Here is a 22339-nt window from a genome sequence, read left to right as displayed (position 1 = left end):
TATTAAGTGTTATTAGCCCCACTGCAGCCCACCAGGCAATTCGAAAATCTTTATTATAAAGAAGAGGGACTCACAGTTTGTGTGCGTCTTTTTGTGTGTGTGTGTGTTTGTGTGTCAGCTTCTGATGATTCTGAAACATGAAGTCATGTCTATTTAAAATGTGTTTATTTCTCAGTGGGTGTGAGGACAACATTGTAGATGTCCATGTGTGAATAAGTGAGTGTGGGACCTGCTTAGTCATGCTAAAACACCCGTCTTACACCTCCTCTGTGTTCCTTCACAGGCAGGCTAAGAAACAGGATGTTAATGCTTGACGGAATGCCTGCAGTCCGAGTCAAAGCCGAGCCCCTGGAATCGGAACAAGGGGTAAGAGAGCAGTTGTTTTCCAGACAATTCCTTTTTTTTTTCCTGCTTTCCTTTCCTTCTTTCCTCCTCCCGGCAATGGGCTGATAATCACTCCCAGGCCTAAGCAAGTGAGTGACTGAGTGGGGGCTTAGAGGAGTGGTCGGAGAGCATGGTAGTAAGAAAAGAGAAGAGAAGAACCAAGAGGAAGAGAGCCACAGCTGGAGCAGGAATGCACTGGGGGTCTTTTAGGGAGGTGACTGGAGCCAGCGGAGTCCACGCTGGCTGGCTGGACGGGTGGGTGAGGCCTGTGCAGATGTAGCCTCGTCACTACTCTGAGGAGGAGGAGGGTTGCATGGGAAACTAAATCTTATCTATCTCTGCCTGTTCCTGCTTCTTGACATCTCTCAATTTTCCTTTATCCTCCCTCTGGGGTTTCTCACAAAAACACATGCACACATTAATACAGGCAGACAAACAACACAGCATGCCACACTCCTTCTCTGCACACACTATTACGGCTTCATCTGCTGCTTTGTTGTATCCTTTGCATGCCTCTGCTCTCTCACAGAGCTCCATGTCACCTCCGTGGTGTTTCTACACAGAGTAAGAGCTTGTCACTACAAGCCCATGTGAGCGCAGTTTAAAAATTCCACCAGCAAATCTGTAATAACTTTGTTTACCCGGTCGGCTACATAGAACAATTTACTTTCATGAGTTCATTTAAATGTATTGATCATGTTATGTATAACAGAGGCACCTCGCGTAAGCTTTTCATGGCCCACATACAGTATCAGTGCTCTCTGGTCTGACGTACCTAGAAATAAAGTGGTCTTGTTATGGTGAAGCTGTTGCTAGGTTACAAGGGCTCTGTGTTGCTGGCATAGCTGTGTGTGTAGTGGGCGCAGACCACTTAATATTTGTAACCGTGATGAATTAGAATTCACTTATTATTGATTTCCATTCATAACCTATCAATAACATTTTTAGCTCTCTAATAAATCACCAAGATCACTTTGTGGGATAACGGAATAGTTTCTGTTGAGATGAATCTGGGAGCATTAACCTGTGATGGATGAGAAAAATACGGGCTGCTGATAACCCGTCAGGTTATCTCGGAGGCCTTGCAGAGAATTGTTTGGCTGTGGAGGTGGTTTGTGTTGATAAGAATTGAATCTCCACATCTAAGGAATTGGCATAGAGGGAGCAGGTGGTTACTTTCTGGGTGTCCTTTCCTCAGCTGCAGCTTAAGGGTTTGAGAGCTAGGCTCTTGCGCTGCTACCTCATACCTTGGGTTTGAAATCATTCTCCTTGTAATGATGTCAGTCACAGACAGGATGTGAGCACTGCAGCCCACACAGCTTTGAAGTGCACTAAGATCCAATCTTGCCCTAACAGACCGAGCTTCCCTTTAGATGGCAGAGGCAGACAGACAGTTTAGGCTGCTGCAGAAATGTGGTCTTCATTTGGGTGGCGTGGGGCCAAGGGCTTGCTGGAAATGGTCTGCCTCGTTAGACAATTCGCCTGCAAGGGGCTGGAAAATCTGCCCCGCTAACCATTATCCCCTAATAAAGACAATGGCATGAGGACGGAGGCAGGCAGGCAGGTTGAGCGGCTCTTGCTGTATGTGTGTCAGGTTTGTAAGCATGTGTGGGTTTGTATCTGTCAAAGTGAGAGTAGGGGTGGCTTAAGTTTTCCATTTCTGTTGAGTTGTGTTTGAAGAAGAAAAAAAGGCAGAACTTTCGTTTCTGCATGTTTTGTTTATGTATAGACCGTTCTAATATTTTGACGAGAGAATTTTAAATAGAGTTCTTACTTCTCAACATTACGGCAGCACTCACAAATGAATGGAAACAAAAGGTATAATACCAATGGACTAAAAAAAGCAGTAGATTTACTTTTATAGGCTTGTAATAGTGTTGCAAGTATACTTTTCTGTAAGTGGCATGTTTGATGTCTTGCTGTAAACTGAGTTTGTGCCATATGATCATTTATTGTAGTGCAATTTGCTCACTTACCATTTAGTACATTAAGTTACTTTTAACTACTTTATAAATAAATTAACAGATAAGTAAAGTTTTTTTTAAGAAACAGTGTATATGTATTTTATTTAAAAAGGAAATGTCATTGCTAGAGCGCCAACTAGTCTTTGTTTATAGGACACTTTCCAAGTGCACTGTCATTACAAACATACACAAATGCAGACAGAATTATTAGACCTCCCTATGAAAATTTAGTTTTAGTTCAGAAGTATTTCCAAAGTACTGTTAAACAGAGAAAGGAATTTTTAACACAGCTTGTCCAAACAGCCTAGCCTTATTTTGGATGCTTACATTCAACGCAATGCCAAACTACCCGGTCAAAATGATTAGCTCCTCTGACGTCAATAGTCAACCACGTTGGTCTTCTGGAGGTAGCTCTTCACCGTATGTTTTGGGTCGTTGCCATGTTGAAAGTAGCCAAAGCACTCTAGTTTCATCTCATTAGACCTGCACAGTCCATTGTTGTGCCTGCTTCTAGTTATTGTTCTCCCAAATGGGTTAAGTCATTCACTGGTGCCTCGGTAGTCGTTCTGGAGTCTTTACACACCAACTCTCACTAGTTTTCTTTCAGAGGCTTTGAAATCTTTAACTTCTTACTTCAACCAGGCTTCTTCTGTACTCTGTGACTCTTTCAATTTCTTTTGATTTCTGTTCTTAACACCAGGAAATGTTGTGATAACTTTTTATATGGGTCTTCTACTTTGTGAGCGTCAATAGTCTAAACCAATTTCTTTTGTTTTTCTGAAATATTTCTTGTGACAAATAGAAACAATTTCTGTTTTCCAAAGAAAACTAGTATGTTTAGAAATGCTATGTTGAAAACTCTTTGCTCTTTTAAAAAAGCACTTGGGAAGATATTGCCAGAAAAATTCCATTTCATTGATTGTCCTAAACAATCAACATTTAGGACTGGGGCAGCATATCTGTTTTATTCATAACATTATTCATTCTGCACTTTACCACATGAGATACTTCAATGTCTTTAACTGGTAAGAAGACCTGCTAATACTACATGATTTTAGGAGTGGGCTACACACACTTACTAAGAAAGACACTGTTTTCAAAACACTGAGATTAGCCTCGGTGAATCTAACGGCTTCAAAGCCGACAGGCGGTATAGCTCCGGGCAGACTGTGACACTCGCTTTCTATACACAAAAATGGAAACACAGAGAGACCATGTGCAAAAGCAGCTAGATGGTAGCCCGAGGCTCAGCCAAGAAAGGCTACGTCAGACTGATGCAAGACAAAGTAGAGATGACGGTTAATGTTTAACTCTGTGTGAAATTTATTTAGATAATTTTGTCTTGGTAAATTCTTGATATAGCCACTAGATAGCAGACACTCAACCATAAAAAAATCAAACAAACAAACGAAAAATATAAAATGTGAATTTGAATAACCTAAAGGAGGGACGTGCTTGTTTAAATCTAGACATTGCTAGCATGGAGACTCAACAGAGTGTAACTTTTATTAAGCAAAGCAATGCAAGCGTCATCCGTCTCACTTGAGGTTGTTTGTATAAAAATGATAGGTTTATGTATCCATCTGTGCATATAAATGTAGCCTGAAGCATGTTTAAGAATACAAGTGTATTCCGTTTCTTTGCCTCTAAGTACCAAAAACGTGTTTTAGAATAGAATAAAATAGAAAATCTCTTTATTGTTATTGTACATGTACATCATCAGCCGTTTGGTTTGGTTTATGCTTTCACACCAGTGGCTCTTTAATTAGCTGCAAATCTAACAGTTGAATACTCAAATAGTATCAAAAAAGTTGTTGTGCGCTGCCCATAACATCCCCACAGTGTCGGAGTCTCTCAGTGGTGCACGGGCTTTATTGTCTCAAACATGCACAGCCGGATACTGATCGCTGTTCTTGCTGATAGAGTTTGTGGCTCTCTCATAGCTTCTCTTATCTTCTTACTCTTTTTTGCACTTCATCACTGCACCATAATTCTTTAACCAAAAAACCAAAACCTTATTTGTAAACTTTGGTTTCATCTTCCTCTTTGCGATGAGGCCCACAAGTTCGATCGTAACAGAAAAGGTAGAAGGGAACCTGTATGACGCTCTCATTGTCGCTGTGCTGGCAGCCTTATGCCACTGTGGATTCGCAACGATCTAAGTTGCTTCTACTGAAGCCTTTACTGATATTTGCTTTAGAATCTCTAAATATTCTATATGTGCCTGTAGGTCGCTCTCGTTCTTTGAGAATAACTTTTAAAAGAGGAGAACTTTATAACGATTCGTCAGCCCCTTTAGGGAAGTGTCTCTGTTTGAATAGTACTGACAAAATTGAAGGAGATGTGATGTTATCTTTATCACAGTACACTAGAACTGATCATGTCTTCCATTTTCTTAATAAACAGCATGATTGAGCTTTTTTTTTTGAAGCAATACCCCTGAAGAATAACACAAACGAAATGCTGTGAAGGCTCATGCCTGAAATCGGTGGTGGGTAATGACCCAGACCATATTTTACTGTGGATCTTGACACGACACCAGTGACTCTGAGCTGAACCCCACTGAGGTTCAGAGTTCATCAGAAAGCATTTTTCATGGGGCATGGTTTGTTTTCCAACTGAAGAGGAGTTACGCTGCGTGAAGTTTTTTTTTTTTTTGTTTGATTCATGGGGTTGTAACACTTCCTGTAGGCTGAAAACAAGTATACAAGTCTGGAGTAAAAATAGTAAGCTACTACATAAAAGAACACCCATACACACCACTCAGAAAAATTCGTAATTCACCGCAGATCGACTCTCAGTCAGCATTACATAAGGAAAAAGAAATGCGAGTCTCTGAAAACAAAAGTGAGCATGAAAACCCACATTAGAGAACATTTTTTCATTTCTCCTGCAGCTGCTATTGGAGTGATTTTTTTTCCATTTAATTTTAATGAGCTTTTCCTGTTTGATTATTTAAAAAAAATAAAAATCCTGGACGTGCTCGCTCCCTGATGGCACTAACTGTGACTCAGCCTCTGAAAGGCTCCACTGTGAGGATCAACACTGCTTACCACACTTTGCAGCACCCACGTTGAGCAGAGTGAGCTGAGATCAGCCGCATCACATGCAACTCGGCTAATCTGACATTAGAACAAAGACCGCGATATCAAGTAAAGGGGCCAAAGTTTGGGAGCCCTAAGAAGCAAATAGTAGCAGGGTGAGCGTCACATTTTCTACCGTGTGTGTTCTCTATTATCTTTTCCAAGTAAACAGGTTCCTGAAACGTGTGCAGACAGATGGAGAGGTTGTGTTACAGTCTGCTTGGTGTTAAGTGAAAGATGTGTTGAGGGATACGCTAAGCCACCAGCATTGGCCTTAGGAGGCCCATTTCTGAGAGACGGAGAGAGACGGTCAGGAAATTGAGCCCATATGATGTTTTTTCACCGTCACAAAGGAGATTTAAGAGAGAGACAAGGGGAGCCAAGAGAGCTGCGTTTGTGTGGGAGTCATGGAAAACAGGAGAAAAAGAGAGAGTGCAACCCAGGGCAGGAGAAGAGAACGAGGGAGCGAAAGGAGGCGAGTTTTAGAGACGTTATCTTTACTCGTGCATTTCTGTGCGTGACATCATGCCAGTTGAAGAGCTTCACGGGAGAAGTTGAACTCTTAAATGAATATTTTGCTCTGTATTTGTGTTTCATAACAAATATTTCCACAAAAACTATTAGAACTTGGATTTCAGCCATAGAAACACTCTGTCTTTTGAGGTTAATGTATTTTGTGGCATTAAACTGAAACATCACTGTCTCTTACGCCCACAGTCACCCAAAGTGCGCCCTTACACTGCGATGGACGGCGTCCCCTTTTTCCTCAGCAGAGTTAAACCGGAACCTCCCGAAGACCTGCTCGCCCACGACCTGCACTTCCACACGCAGACCGAGCCCGTCGACCTGTCCATCAACAAACCCCGCCCCTCCTCTTCATCCGCCACCACGATTTCATCGTCATCCCCCCTCAGATCCGCCTTCTCCCCGTCTTCGTTATCGTCGTCATCCTCCTCCTCCTCCTCTCCATCTGTTATCACCTCAGCCTCGTCGGTGCTCACATCGGGCCCTCTGGTTGCCCCGGGAACTGGGGTGAGAGGTCAGCCATATTTGCACATCCTGCACTCTGTGCCTCCGCCTCCATCCAGCCCTCTGAGCCTGCAGGGAGCCGGGAAGCTCGCCAGCCATGTTCACCGCATCCCAGTTGTGGTACAGTCACTGCCCCTCATGTACACCACTGCCGTTCGATCACCCTCCAGCCTCAACAATGCCATCATGCTACCTCTGCTGGATGAGGCCAAAAGCCAGGGCAAAGGTGAGACCCTGCTCGCTGAATTTGCTCTATATTTATACAGCTAACTTTGTTCTGTTGGGATTTCTATTAAAGCTCTGTCATTATTTTAATAAGATACACTGCAAAAAGTTCAACTATGATTCAGGTTTTGAACTGCTGCCTTTTTTATTACATTTATATTTACTGAGCAGCCTGGGCCCCTGTGAAACTCTAGCCCCACATCTTGTTTTGGTGTATTTTGCATGTTCTAAGACGTACTTATAAGGAAATGTTGCCCTATGGTGTAACAAAGTCAAAATGATAAACATTTTAATGTTAGATTCAATAAAGAGAAGTTACATATTCTAGCTTCTCCTGGCCATTACATTACAAATACTGTGTAGGCTTACCACAACCTAAATCCACTGAGGGTTTTTGGACTTCTATCCTCTACCTCTGCAGTAGAGCTATATCTTGAGGGGGGGGGGGACTTTGAGCTGCTCCCTTATTTCCCAAGGGGTCACGACAGCGAATAGATTCACTTGTTTGAATTGGCACCGATTTTACACCAGACGCCTTTCCTGACGCAACCCTCTCGATTATCTGTGATTGGAACCGGCCCTAGGAGTACGCCAGCCTGTGACTCCTCCCGATCTCAAACTGGGGGTCTTTTCACATCTATGGCAAATGTGTAAACCACTGCAACTATCTCTCAACGCCTTTATCACTGAGCTCAAAGTCTGAAAGGCTTGCGTGGATCAATCTAATCACTTTCTTTCTTTCCTACAAAATGAGCTACCTGCGATGCCCTGCAGGAAAAGATAAAGCAATACTTTCATAATGCAATTTCTGTGTTTGGAGCTAGTATTACCACGTTTTTCAGATTAAAATGTATCTCAGGGATACATATATTTCAAAAGTTTCTGAATTGAATTGCGTACTTTTTAAGGTCAATTTTTCTTCTACACCAGTGAGTTTTAATTAGGAAATCACGTTTTTGTTTTATTGAAAATTACAATTGTATTTAAAAATGTAATGGCTTACCACCTTGTTGGCGTGTTTCACCACTGGTGGCCATCATGATTCCTGATCAGCCTGACTGAAGGATGACCACTCACCTCAACCATGTGACCTAGATACTAATCCAGATTGGGTGAAACCTCTAATAGGACATTTAAGAGTTTGAAAGTGCTGGTACCTGTTCTTAGGCGCTACCTTTTGAGAAATATTACTTTTAAATCCGTTAACTCACTTAAAATAGGTTATAATCATAATAAGCTTCAATGTATTCTTACTAAGAGGTGTATGAATAGAGAAACCGCTCGCAGCTTTCTCTGGGAACAATTACAGAAGTTTTTTTGGCTGCACCTGGGTCAGATATAAGGGATGGCACAAACTGACATTTAGCACTGAGGATTTTGAAATGTTAGAGGGGGAAAGCTCAGTGATAAGCTGTGTGGTTTGTTATCTGGCAGGTGTTCTGCTCTGTCTTTAGTCAACACATTGCTGAGAAGGCAGACTGTCATGTCCATGCTTTCAGAATGGCCTCTTCAGAGGGAAGATAAGGCTTAGAGCTTGAACGCCTTGTTTGTGTTTAACAGCCTCCAGTGCAGGTAGCTTTCCCTCTGTCAAGAAGCAGAAGTCTGGGGTAGTCTGAGAGTTAGACCTCTCCGGCCTTGCCTTGGATGTGTTGTTGGTTTTCTCTCTGGGTGTGGTTTTACTGCCAACCACTGGATGAGACCCTACAGTAGGTGTTTCTGTCCAAGTCTGAGCTGTACACAGGGCAACTGTTGGTTGTAAAAAAAGGTTGCTTCTTTTCACTCCCTGCAGAAGGAATAGACACATTAAGGCTCACACCCGTGCATGTACAGTACGTACAAGCAAACAAGCAATGATATGTAATTAGAGCATGTGCTCAAACAGACACTCGGCCGGCTGGGTGGGGTGGTCCTCAGAGATGGGCGTTTTTTTTTGGTTGTTGTTTTTTTTTGCTTTTTAAAATGCTAGATGTCAGTTCCCAGGGAGAGGAGAGAGGAAAAGAAGGAAGGATAGGGAAAAACAAGACTTGCATAATAGGGTGTGGATGGATATTGAAGATGGGTGGCACTCAAGCAGACGCATCCACACACACATACACAGAGCAACATCAGCAGTGCCCGGCTCTGAACGCACCCAGCACAAAGGAAACGAGGTGAATGAGTGCTGGGTGTGGTGGACGCAGTTACTTTTAATGAGAGTGCAAACGGTTGAGAACCAGAACATTTGGTTATTTATTGCATTTAATATGATGTCTACAAAATCCAACATTCCACCATCAAAGCCAAATCAAAAATGAATTAAAGCAATAGGAAAAATATCTATATCTGTCTATCCATCTATATATAGAGAGAGTTTTTTTGTTCCTGCCTTATCTGGAATTTCAAGTGTCACTACTGGCCGGTGGTTAAACAAATAAGTTGTTGACATTAGGCAAATCCCGAACTAAATCCAGCCCCCCTCCCACCCCCCACCAAGAAAACTTTAATGCGATTATTAAAGTTCTCAGCGTAGATATGAGGTGCACACTCACTCGCTTTTCACATACATACACAGGTTGGCCATCCTCTTTCAGAGAAGGCGGGTACCCTTTCTTTCACTGCTGTCTCCCTGTCTCCGGTAGGAGGTTGCCATGGAAACAGGGCTTGACTGGAAACAACAGGAGAGAAAGGAAGAAATCCGCTGCTCTGCCCACCTCTCCACCACTCCTCCTTTGTGTCCCTAGTTCAAAATACCCCCACCCTCCAATCCCCATTTCCAAAACGCGATGTATTTCTAGCTAATTACAGGTTTTCCATAGGGTTCGGCGAGCTGGTGACCACTCTGCATGTCTTAGTCTACAACAACAGCAGAAACCTTTAAAAGCAAAAGCTCCAACTGAGTTACAGCATTATTTCTGTGTCCAACCCACCCCTCCAGTAATAACACCATGTCTGCTCCTAACTCTAGACCATTATTATGGGCCATTATGGCCACAGTCTCAGCTGAGAGGGCAGAGAAGGTGAAGTCCTGATAGCTTATAAAAGCACCCTGGCTTACAGTAGATGGGGATGTTGTAGACCTCAGTGGAAAATACTGTATGTCTCCGTATATTCAGTGTTTCCGGTGATTTTAAGCAAGAATAGCCTTTACAGAACCGTTAACAGTGTACATTTTTTAAGTGCTGTATTAGAATGCCCTGCTGCTAATTCTCCATCTACAGCATGTCTTTGTTTTTTCTTCTGATATTAATTTATTGTGTTATCCGGGATTTTCGCCGCATCTGTCGGCTGAAAGAGAAAGAATGGACAGAATGACTCCAGGCTCTGGCAGCATATCTGATGAGCTGTCCAAGGGACAAGTTTTCACAGCTTGTGGAATAGATGTAACCTTACTGCGTAGCTCAAGAGACAGAAACCACTGAGCTCACTGGCTCAGAGGGTCATGGTTCAACAGCATTGTGGTCTTTTTTTCCTTGTTTTTCATGGTTTTGGTCCATGTTGTCCAAAAGGAAACAAGCACCCACATATACAGTTTGCTTGTTAATTTTCGAGGTTGAAGAAATTAGCAGCTGATCTCTTCAGGTGTTGTGTACAGGTTCGTCGCTATGATGAATAAGATTCTATTTCAGGTGTGCATACTGTATAGAGGACCAGATGCTCACAGTTGCTCTCATGCGTGCACATGTTCTTTTAAGTTGGAAACAGTAACAAATGCGCGAATGTTTTCACACGCTGCTCACAGGCAACAACAGCTAAACAGTGCTCCACCCTGTAGTCTTATCTTTGTGGTTGGAGGCAGATAGAGATTATGTGCACACGTGTGTCCTTTTCGCATGCTACTCTGTAAGTACGCAACCTCTGGGTACAGAGTCACGGTCGACTGTTCTGTCCTCCAGTTAAATGTTTCGTTTGATTGACAGCTCCTGAGAGAAAATACTGGAAAGTACTGAGGCCATCTCAACTCACGCTCAGCTACTGCATACAGTATGCTAAATAATGGCACACAAAAGAATACTTTTGGGGTTATTCGGATGAAATTGTATATAAAGGAGTTACTTCATTATAATTAGAAAGACGCACAATGTGATATGCCTTATAAGTTTACAGCGCCAGCTCCAGTTTCATGTGTCTGTCTCCCATGTCTGTGTCCCATCCTCACAGCACACATAGACCCCAACGGCCTGTCGCCAAGGCAGATCAAAAGTGACAGCGATGACGATGACCTGCCAAACGTGACCTTGGACAGTGTTAATGAGACCGGCTCTACCGCGCTGTCTATAGCCCGTGCTGTACAAGAGTGAGTATATTCATTTTTTTTCTTGAACACACGCCGGAAATCCTGGCGCTGACTTTTTTTTCTTCGCTAACTTTAAAGCCATAAATCAAATGTGGATCTCTGCCATGAGTTGGGTCGGAGTTATGACAACAAGATGCTCAGAAGTATGTGGCTTTGGTTTTTGCGTTCTTTACCAGTGACCGGTGTTAAATTTGGTTACATGAAAGTTTCAGTTTGTTCCACTGGTGCATTATTGTTAGTGCTGGGGAAAGCAAATTTATGCGAACTACTGTTACTTTGCTTTATTACTGAGCCAAATAGTTAATAATGACAGCACAGCAGAGCTCTTTATTAAAATAAGTAGCACTCTGCATTGCATAAAGGGGAAAAAAAACAGCTCACAGAAATAATGCATGAAACTTAATACACGTAAATATGTTTTATAATATAACATCTTATCATGTGTGCACGCATTTATTAGAGGCTTTTATTTTGAAAATTAAATCATCTTCAATGGATTTAATATGGTAAAATTGAAAAAAAAAAAAATCCCTTTAGTCATCCAAGCCAGTGATGTTGCAGTCTTGAATTTCTGAATAGACAGAGCACAGAGTACTAATATGTTTTTGTGACTCCCTGGAGGAGGGCGTCATTATCAGATCCATTGTAATCCTTAGCATTGTGCATTTCCGTGTGGTTTTGTAACCGCTCTTCCACTCTTTGGATGTGTCTGCGTGGGCGTGCATCTATATGCCTGTATGCATATGGCTCAGACATACTTTATGCCCTGTTCGGCCTACAGACATCAACTCCTGCCGTGCCAGTCCATCTGTGTTGAAATGAAAAGTTGACGACAGCGTATAGAATTCTTATCAGAGGGAGGAAATCAGATGCAGAGAAGCATTTGGCTCGGCCCTGTCCTTGTTGCGCTGCTGCTCATAAACCCAGAACAGTCATAATTGCCAGCCTGGGTAGACTCAAGTTAATACCCATCAGACTTTTATTTAGACTAACTGTAAGGAAAGTATTCCAGGACTCCTTGAGAATCCTGCTAATGCCGTAGCGACATTAACAAGGCTGCCGGCACTCACTGTGTTTTGTAATGTTCTAGCTGGCAGGTTTGACATTGTGTACTAGATGTTGTATTGTTTGTTTGTCATCCATTGGCTGTGTGACCATCTACTGTAATTAACCTAAATCTTTTATTGTAGTTCCAAAGTACAGCACATAATAGTAAAGCTGTGGTTCAGGGGTACAAGTATAGGTTGCTGTGCTTCAGACACACACAAGCACACACGCACCAGAGGACTCAGGTTTCGATGCAGGTTATTGAAAGGGACAGGCGTGCCCCTGAGTGCCACACGTGGGCACCGGGTGGTCAGAGGAGAACAGAGGTTGGCAGGACACAACCTTTCAAAGCCCAAGCTTTCACTATGGCGATAAATCACCAGCCAGGGTTAGCATTGCCCTGCCAGGGCCTGCCCACACACTCACTTCTCTGTGTGCAAAGTGCAGACTGTGCTGTGTGGAAACTCCTGTGTGCACGCTGTGTATGTGACTGTGACTGTGCGTGCGTGTGTGTTAGTGTGAAAAAAAAGTATGTGTGCACTTCTGTAAGTATTAATCCTCCGGTGTGTGTGTGCGTGTTTTGTACTGTATGCATGCACGTGTTTTCTGCACAGTGGACAGAACAGCTGGTTCCAGAAGGAGGTCAGCCATTGTCAACAGGAACACAGACTTGCATGTTTGTCTGTGAAAAACAAAGCAGTCTGTAGTCTTCTTGAGTTACACGCCGGTTTGGCCGCAGAGAGGAAGAATGTGCGTTGTGTGTTGACATAGCACATGCACTCGATGGACATCTGCACCGCAACAGAAGCCGACTTATAAACATATCAGTCCACTGCGTCGCTATATTGCGTTTCTTTTCATTTAAATGTGTATGCCGCGCTTGTGGAAAGAGCAGCTTTACATAATTTGGCAGCCACATTTACACAAACAGTCACCCAGAGAGCATCAGAGAGGTGAGGTGTAAGGGCGGAGGACGGGAGTGCCTGCAGCCTCCAATAGGTATCCATATATAAATAAATGAGTGAAAGGAGAGTTGGGTAGAGAGCGAGTTTGTGTGTATCATGTGCTACTTGGTCAGCCTCCTCCATATTCATGCGTTTCCCTGGGGATCAGAGGATAGGCTATTGTGGAAGAGTGCGAGTGAAAGAGAGGAAGACAGAGAGGAGAGGTGTGTGAGGCTGGGGGCAGGGGCTTGTGTTGGGAGGGTTGTCTCTGTTGAAGTCTGGCAGGTCCCCAAGGACCTGGGGGGCCAGAGAGCAGGTGGAGGGAGGAGATGTGGGCGAGGTGAGGGGTAGTATCCTCGGACAGGTACAGGAATGCCCGGTGGGCAGTGTTCCAGCGCACACATACACAAACTTGAGCACTCCCTTTCCTGTTTTCTTGATAATTCCACCAGTGCCTTGAAGCAGGTCGTGCTGTTGCTGTGCTCAAGCCGGTGTTGTGACCCTGCTGCGGGTGAGGAGTTAGAAATATGTATTGTGCTTGTATTGTGGGAAATCCCTAATGCAGGTGACACACACTCATTCCCCATGCTCCCCGTCTTTCTGTCGTATGTGTAGAGCCCAGTGGATGATGATGGGAAAAAAAAAAAAACCAAAAACGGGGAAACAAAGGAACAAAAACAGAGGTTAGCGCTGTTTGAAATTATTCTCAGCTGTACTTCCCATTTCTTTCTGCTACTTCGGGAGACACAAACAGACACATTCATACAAGCATTATGCTGCGGTGACTCAGGGTTCAAGGCAGAGTGAGTTTTCCTCTGGGCTCTAATGAGAAAATATAACCAATTCGCGGTCACACAAGAACTACATTATAAGCATGAAAGATCCAAAGAGATACATTTTGTGTGCTTTCTTGCATTTGGGATTATTATTCGATTTTTAAAAATGAGAAAAATTAATTTGTGCATCTATAATGAGGTAGTAAAAGTGAAGACTTCTTGTGCGTTTACAACGCTATCGTTGAAAAGCACCGAATTCCTGCCACTTTTTTTCTTGTTAAATGCTCTTAATTGACATCTATCAGATTATCAAAATAGTCATATATTATATAATAGTAATAATCAGGCAAATCGCATGACTGTACGTGTATTCATTGTGAGTGTGTAGCAGGAGCTTAAATCAGTAGGTCTAGTAATAACTCTGTCACAGTATTTCATATTCAGTTCTCTTTAAGCCTTTAACTTCTATTGCTATTTTTCAATTATGCACTGAATTCTGCTCACTGGCTTTTTTGTTGTGACCCAATTTCCTCACTTGAATCATTAAAATGTCATTTAAGTGGGATTAGAAGTTTTCCACTGTTTACCTTTATGTCACTGGTGAGCGGTGGTGAGCAATGGGCGTTCTTCTTTGAGAACTGGAACATTTCTCACTTAATTTTTTTTTTTTTGCAGATGCACAAAACGTCTATAAATACTCCCACTACTGATTACACCAATCTGTCACTGAGCTCTTGAAACGCAGCAGCGTTGTATTCGGTGAAATAATTTATGATGGTTGCTTGTTCTTTGTTTTAGAAGCTGTTGTACTCAGACCTTCCTAAATTATATCATAATCATGAAGTCACTTCATGGATGAAGTCAGAATGTAAACATCCGCCTCATCTGCTCGATGGTCTGAGCTCAGAGTGTATCCACTGGCTCTTCTCTTTACTTTCCCGGGCAGACACACACGCAGAGTTCTACAGCACCTCTGACTCTAAACGGCCCTCTAAATTTTCATCTAGATTATATGTGATGCGGGAAACTCATCAATCATTTTGAGAAAAGGAGTTTAACTCTTCGTCTTAAATTCTTCATTTGTTTTGTCATCACGTTACAGTGCGATATTCCCTGAGCTTAGAGAGTGAGAGAGAGAGAGAGAGAAATGAGAGGGGAAATGGAGTTCACTTCATATCTGACCCATGTGCTCATTTCCTGTACAGCTTCAGTTTGGCAGTAAGCCAAGAGTAACAGGTGATCTGTATGCATTCGTGCGCTTCTGTTTCAGTGTATTTATATAGCCTGCGTATAGCTATGTGTTTATCTTTGTTGTGCGTGTATACTGTATCTGCATTTGACTGTGCTTTGGTGTAAGACAGAGAGACAGGAAGTGGGTTGTGTGCGGTGGAGACAGTTCACTGGAGGGCCTGTCTGGCAGCCCCTGTTCCTCTGGCATGATTTTAGCAGTTCCTCCTCCCGCTACTCTGCTTTAATTGTACCCACTTCAACCTTTTACCTGTTTCCGAGCCTCACAGCATAAGCAGAGAACCCTGTTAAATATATCCCAAATATATCACTCCTCCCCTCTTTACAAAACAGAGATGTTCTTGTTTTCGCTCAATATCGTATCTCAGTTTTTCTCGCCAGTTTGCCGGCTGCGTGCACGAGTCATGTGTTGTGTAAAAAGGTGCTCACTGTTGCACAGTCAACAATCATGGGCGAGGCATGAACTTCTGACCGCCTCTTGCTGCCTTCTGGATTTCTCTCTGGGATGTGTGCTTGTGTGCAGCGCTGCCTTCAGAACACAAAGATGACAGTACATTCAGATTAACTACAGATATCATGACTGTACTCTGCAACTGCGCTCACAAACACTGGCAAGTCAGACATGCATGTAAAACCGCACACACATGCTCACTGACACAGGCACACACACTTTGCAGCATTGCTTCACAATGACAAATACAGTAGACGGTGATACTGACTGCTTGTTGGAGAGGAAATGCCAAAATGCAATGAGTACATAAATCACTCACACAGAGATTTTAAAAAAGACAAAAACTTCTTCATCTCACCACTTTTGCTTTAACAATAGTATTGGAACCATACGAATATCAGCCCTCTTACCTTACATACTTTTTCAGAGGTACTTAAGTAGAGTTGCACTGCCACCTGCTGGCAAAGCTGCTGCTCTGCCACCTTCAACGTGTCTATCTTTCAATATTCACTGTATACTGTCTTTTTTTTTGCATTTCAAAAATACATATATGTTGATTCCGTTTAGAAACGCACTACTTTTTACAAGAAAGAGATAAAATGGTTGTACTTATTGAGGGCATCAAAATCATCCACAAATCAGAAGACTGGTGGTTTGACTCCTAGAGTCTGACATGTTGAAATGTCTTTGGGTAAGATGAACCTCAAATTGTGTGACTGTGAGCTCTAGATCAAGCGCATAAAGCAAAGTGCTGTATGAACGTCTTTGTGCACTGTGTGCTTCCAGTGTAAATGCGTAGTGAGCTCTCACTAAGCACACAAAAGCACTCTGTAAATACCAGTCTGTCTTTTATCTACACACCTTTTCCTCTCTTAACACAATAACTAGTGACATTACAGCCGGTATGACGGTTATGTTTTATGTTCTTTTGGTTGCATAAAACAAAAACTTAAACCTTTTATTGCAAATCATCATCAGCTGTTCTCCTTGTTACCATCTGGCAGACGTTACAGGAGTCTGCCTGCTCGGACTACAAGACTTAAAAACAGTTTTTACCACCAAGCCATACGACACCTCAACCACAACACTTAAACACACACACTCCACAGGACGCACTCAGAAGCTACCTTGCAGCTTCACAAGTATTGTTATTAATATTTATATTTAAAAAGTGCAATACTGTAATTTTCTGCTGCTCATTCCTGTGCAATATCCCATCTGCCCTCCCGTCATATTTCTTTTCAAGATTTTCTTATTTAATCACTAGTGTACATATATTTATATTTATAGATACATATATATTTAGTCATCTTTTATCTTTTACCATGTCTCTCTAATATTTTGCTCTTTACTATTTTTCTATTTTTTTTATTATTTTATTTTATTATATTTTATTATATTTTCTTCTACTGTACCATGCTGCTGAGTGACTGCTGCTCGTCAAACACATTTCATTGCAATGTTGACCCTGTGCTAACTTGCATATGACAAATAAAACTGAAAACTGAAACTGAAATGGTAAATGGTGCAATAATGCAAGTTAAATAAACACTGCAATATTCTTCAGCAGGTTTTGAATTGAAATGCACTGCAAACTTTAATTAAAATGACTGACTTATTCTTCAAAACTTTCAACAACTGCTCTTTATCACGGAAGAAGACAAAGACATCATCAGACTCTAATAATGTTATCTGTTGCTACTTTTTGTCCTCCTTGCAGTTCCATGTCCCCGTTCAGTATCGACAGCATACGGCGTCCTCGGAGGTCGGAGTCACCGGATTCCAAAAAGAGAAGAATCCACAGATGTGACTTTGAGGGGTGCAATAAGGTGTACACCAAAAGCTCGCATTTAAAAGCACACCGGAGGACGCATACAGGTCAGTAAATCTACGTGTGAGAACAGTTGTTGTGAAATGCTGTTATTTTATTTTGATGCTGTTAAATGCTATTTGTTTAAGTCTAAGTGAGGTGGCATTTCACATTTTGAGAAAGTTACTGCTGAAAACCACTTTAGAGTCTTGACTCACAGAAGAAGAGCGTTGAGCAGCTAAACTTATTCTTATCTGTCTCATGAACGCAGTAAGACAAGACAGCATACGGCATCTTGGAACATTTTAATTACTTTTTGAGAAGGCTGAATTGTCCTTAACATGATTTATTTCATGAAAAGTGCTAAAACAATTACAGCCGTTCCTACTGAAACGATCTCCCATTGTTGTGGACGGACACTGAAGTTATAGCTTCCTTAAATCATTTCAAGCCTCAGAGTCTGCTTTAAGTAAAAGGTGTATACTGATTGTAAATTGTATGGCTCCCTGGCACAACGTTATAGCACCACACAAGAAATTATACATTATTCTGTTCACACATTGAGAAGAACGTTACTACTCTGCACACTTTTTTTAATGGTCAAGCATTATTTAAAGAATTGGCCTCGCAGTAGAGTCGTAAAAGAAAAGAACTGTGGCATATCATGATTAAGTGCATATACACATATGGAGACCATTTATGCAAATGAAATAAGCATGTTGCGTTCATTACCCCAACCGTGTAGATCTTTGATGATTGTGACACCTCACATTATAAAATCAGTCATTTCTCTCAGGCTGCTGCAAAGCCTGACTTTTCAGCCAGCGCACTAGCTGACAAGCAGTGAACATTCCCATATGGAAAAGATATATATAAATCTTATAAAGTTTGTATCTGTCTTGTGTGAAACTTGTATGAAAAGCATATAAGAGTGAAAACAGATATAAGATCCCTTGAAAAATTATATAATGAAACTTGTATGTTTTGGATACTTACTAAAACAATGTATGAAAGTAATGCGAAAGTGGCCACTTTCATGAGTAAATCATGTAAGCCTTATATGATTTACTCATGAAAGTGGCCACTTTCATGAGTAATCACATATAAGTTTTTACTATTTCTTTTCCGTATGGGTTAAGCTGTTAGGATAATGGAAAATGCTTTTCCCTGTAAAAGGTCTCTGACCTCAGTCCACAATTAGACCTTTTTTGTATTTGACAAGGTTTCTATGGAAAAAAAAAAGACACATTTTGCCATCTAAAGTCAAAATTTGAGGTTATTCTCTCCAAATTTCAATTTAATTACTTGGAAATTTCAAGTTATTTTCTAAATTTTGAGTGATTTTTCTCAGAGGTTTGAGTTAGAAAGGCAACTTTTTGAGATTTGAAATTTTTCAGATAATAACCCTAAATTTTGACTTATGGGTAGCAAAGGTGTCGGCTCCTGGCCTGTTATAGAATATAGCATATCAGTTGTTTAGCCAATATACAGCAATTTGCTGTTTATTCACTGGAAATCATATAGACTTTAAAGCCAGTTTGAAGTCCAACAGTATAGACTGCTCAGAATATTAAGATAACACTTGATCAAATTCATGTTTCTTTTTTGCCGTGACTTTGAATCCAGGCTTTTGCATCATTTTGTGCTTCCACAGTCTTTCAGTGAAGACTTTCAAATTGAATATTTCCCTGTCGAAATCTGATGCGTGACTTATATGTTCCTGTAATTTTTTTGTGTTTAAATATTTTCAATAATATCTCATCAGACATCCATACCATTTTAGTGAGTTATATAGATTCTTGAAACGTGCACTACCAAAGTGGACATTAGGTTAGCAGTAATTCATGGATTATCACTCATCAAGTGCAGATTTTCCTAATTAATTTGCCGGAAATGCGACTGAACATGGACTGTGTTTTCTGACTTCCTTTCCAGGTGAAAAGCCATACAAGTGTACCTGGGACGGTTGCACCTGGAAGTTCGCCCGCTCTGATGAGCTGACGAGGCATTACAGGAAACACACAGGGGTGAAGCCCTTCAAGTGTGCAGACTGTGACCGCAGCTTCTCCAGATCTGACCACTTGGCCCTGCACCGACGGAGACACATGCTGGTGTGAATCAGACGGAGCGCGATAAAGAGAGAGATGGAGAGGTCAACGAAAAGACACACACTCACATGCATACACAGGCAGCCAGGGGAGCGGGATCTCCCTGTGAATGTTTTCAGCCGGCCTGGACGCGCACACACACACACACACTATCACACTCACACCCACGCACAGACACAGACGCACACATGCCCTCATCCTTCATAAGGAGAGAAGACGGAGACAGAGAAGACTGATGGATGAAGGTGCACAGAGCTTGAGGAGCACAAAACAGGGTCACTTCTGGTTCCTCTTTGGTTTGGAACGAAGAGACGGCAGGATCTTTTTTGTCTTTGCTTGGAGCATAATAGGGAACTGTCTTTTACAGCACTGTTCGTAAATGTTTCACTTTGATTTTTAAGATTAACTCTTTATTTGGACAAAAAAAAGTATAATGCAATTGCAACTGTGTCTTTTTTTGTTTTGGTGTCTTTCTTTTCATTATTGTTCCAAACGGCTGCTTTTCCAGCATTCATAATGTGAAAGACCCCGTTGTAAGGAATGGATTTCCTGTGTGAGCAGGAAGAAGTTTGGCCTCGACTGGATCACGGGAACGGACTTGGATGTACCGGTAGTTGAAGTTACAGGTAGTGTTTTTTCACCACGCCCCCCTGTGTGAGTCTGATTTGTGACCAGCAGGGGGCACCATTTAATCATAAGTGGTTTCATTTTCCTGTTGGCTTCTGCTCTTAGATCTGAGGCATCCCTTGTAGAAGCTAAAAGAAGGTTGGACTTTCACCTCTCTCATCGCCTGCAAACTGTAATCAAGATAGACTCAAATGCCCACAACCCGAAAAGATCAACCTCATCAGCACCTCCACTTTTTCAGTCATTCAATGCCTGTTTTCATAAATGAAAATAGGACTTGCATATCATCGCACCAGCACACACCATTGATGATCCACTCACATGGCAACTCCAAATCTCATCAGTGCTGTTCTTTATGTTTATGTTGAGCCTCTTCAAAGCATTTATTAGAAAAAGGAAAAAAAAAATCTGGTGGATTTTGAGCTGTGATTAGCAATCAGTAAAGTGCAATCTTAAAGGATAAATATACTTCAGTATAAAAATGTTGTTTATTGGGTTTTGCTTCTTTTTTAATGCCTGCTTATTGCTTATGTTTGACTCAGAAAATACAACCCCTCATGTACAGTGAACTGAACAATCAGAGGAGATTTCCAGTATGTGAAAAAATAGAGGCACCTTACAGACTTTTATTGTGTCCTGACATTTCTCATTTTTTAAAAAGAAAAAGTCACTTCAGCTGGGTTTAACAGAAAAAAAAGGAATTTGTGTTGTGGTTTTGCACAGCACCGCAGCACTTGTCCATAAAATGACACTGACACCAGCTGAAGTGTTACAGGGATAGTGTGGCACCTGGTGTACAATACAGAAGAGCAATACATTCTGAACAAAGTGATGGGAAGGAACATTAAACCTCCTCTTTGTTCTGTTTGCTGATGTCAATATCCGAGGAGAAGTTCCCAGCTTGGCCACCTCCTCACGCTCTGTACCGCAACTCCCTCCGTTACTGACTGGTTTCTAATCTGATGTCTCCCAGCTGGTGATTGTCTCCACATGTATCATTTCTATTCCTGTTGTTTGTCTCAAACACAAACAAAGTCACTTGAAATCGCCTCAGACCAGATATAAGTTATGATTTATGTCTGATTTACCTGAGATTTGGTCATGTAAAAAGCAGAAAAATGCAGGAATTGCACACATGCATACACAAATACATGCACACTGTTTTTTTCCGTTCTTTTTTTCTGTGTGTGTGTTTGTATTCACAGCAGGAGTACCTTTTAGAAGCAGTTTCCGGCAGAGATATATTTATTGGAAAGCATCACTTAACCTTAATCAGGAAATTCAATTAAAAATATATTTTTATAGACCTAATAACGGACATTTTTGCAAGTATTTCCAGCGCTCTTTATGCTACGTAAAAGCTTCGGACATAAAATATCAGGCCAACCAATGTTATTCGATAATGCTGCCAAATGCATCTATTGGACCTAGGCCAGTAAAAAAGAAAAATGTTAACCTTTTCGATTACGGTACCTTGAAATCCATACACTTGCACGCTAATGCACAAACTTGGATTCCACATTCTCACTTTCAGTAAAACAGCCAAATCCAGGAAGCAATTTCCGCACGGAAGCGTGCGACGCCCTTCTCGGTTTGTTGGAGAACGCATGTTGTCATTATTTATCTGTATTGTTTGTGCACGACATTATGCCCAGTTGTATTAGCATTTTGGCAAAACCATATCAGCACCTTGTTTGTTTGTTTCGTATGATATTCAAATGATTTTATTTCAGATGTCAATTTATAAGCGAATAATCATCATCGTATTTTATCATCCTTATAATGTATTAGAGCGTTTTTATGATTGAGGGGCACGTCTTCATTTGCATATAAATCTTTCTCTTCTGTACAAAGGACATTTTGAAATGTTGTAATATATGTGATAGTGAAGATAAAACTTATTACAAAGTTCTACAGCCTGTACATACATTGGAAAAATAGGGCTTTTGATTAGTAGATGCAGGAAATACATTTATACATGTAAAGTCTTTTTTCAGAGACTGTAATTTATCTAATTTGATATACAGTGAAATGGGGCTAATGGTATTCATCATGTAAATGATCATATGTGATGTTATAGAACAGTTTGCTTTTTATTTTCTCTTTGGTTTGTGGTTAAACACATTCATGATCAAATCATTTTTTTTCAGTTCCCAAGGCTGAACCAGTGTTTGCTAGAATCGACCAATTATTTATACACAGTATTAAGGTACACAATTCCCTGTGTTGCTATTTTGCTATACCCGACAAGAAATTCTACCGATCAAGCACATATCAGCGACACATGTACTCCTGTATTCAGTATATGACGTTGCATGCCTTAATACACCAATTTCTGAAAATCTCAATTTGACTTGAAGATGGTGTCTC

At 41.4% G+C, this 22339-nt stretch overlaps 1 protein-coding gene across 5 annotated transcripts in view; it reads left to right on the top strand.

The window, feature by feature from the left end:
• klf12b (Kruppel like factor 12b) overlaps positions 1-22223 on the top strand; it is a 40140-nt gene extending 17917 nt beyond the window's left edge. For 3 of the 5 annotated variants that reach the window (XM_085384381.1, XM_085384379.1, XM_085384382.1), the window contains exons 2-6: positions 284-366; positions 6149-6686; positions 10823-10958; positions 17145-17302; positions 19170-22223. In XM_085384381.1, coding sequence (XP_085240507.1) covers positions 301-366; positions 6149-6686; positions 10823-10958; positions 17145-17302; positions 19170-19351 — 1080 coding nt within the window. In that variant the 5' untranslated portion in view covers positions 284-300 and the 3' untranslated portion in view covers positions 19352-22223. Of the gene's footprint in view, positions 1-283; positions 367-447; positions 640-6148; positions 6687-10822; positions 10959-17144; positions 17303-19169 lie in introns of those variants that run through there. The other 2 variants (XM_085384384.1, XM_085384383.1) reach the window with 2 other exon arrangements.
• The last annotated feature ends 116 nt before the right edge of the window (positions 22224-22339 follow it).

This window comes from Rhamphochromis longiceps, linkage group LG16, assembly GCF_057381845.1.
Source record: "Rhamphochromis longiceps isolate RC_006_pf linkage group LG16, R_longiceps_female_GT1.1, whole genome shotgun sequence".
NCBI lineage: Eukaryota > Metazoa > Chordata > Actinopteri > Cichliformes > Cichlidae > Rhamphochromis > Rhamphochromis longiceps.
The sequence above is the reverse complement of the archived record's forward strand: the minus strand, read 5'-3'. Positions and strand labels throughout refer to the sequence as shown.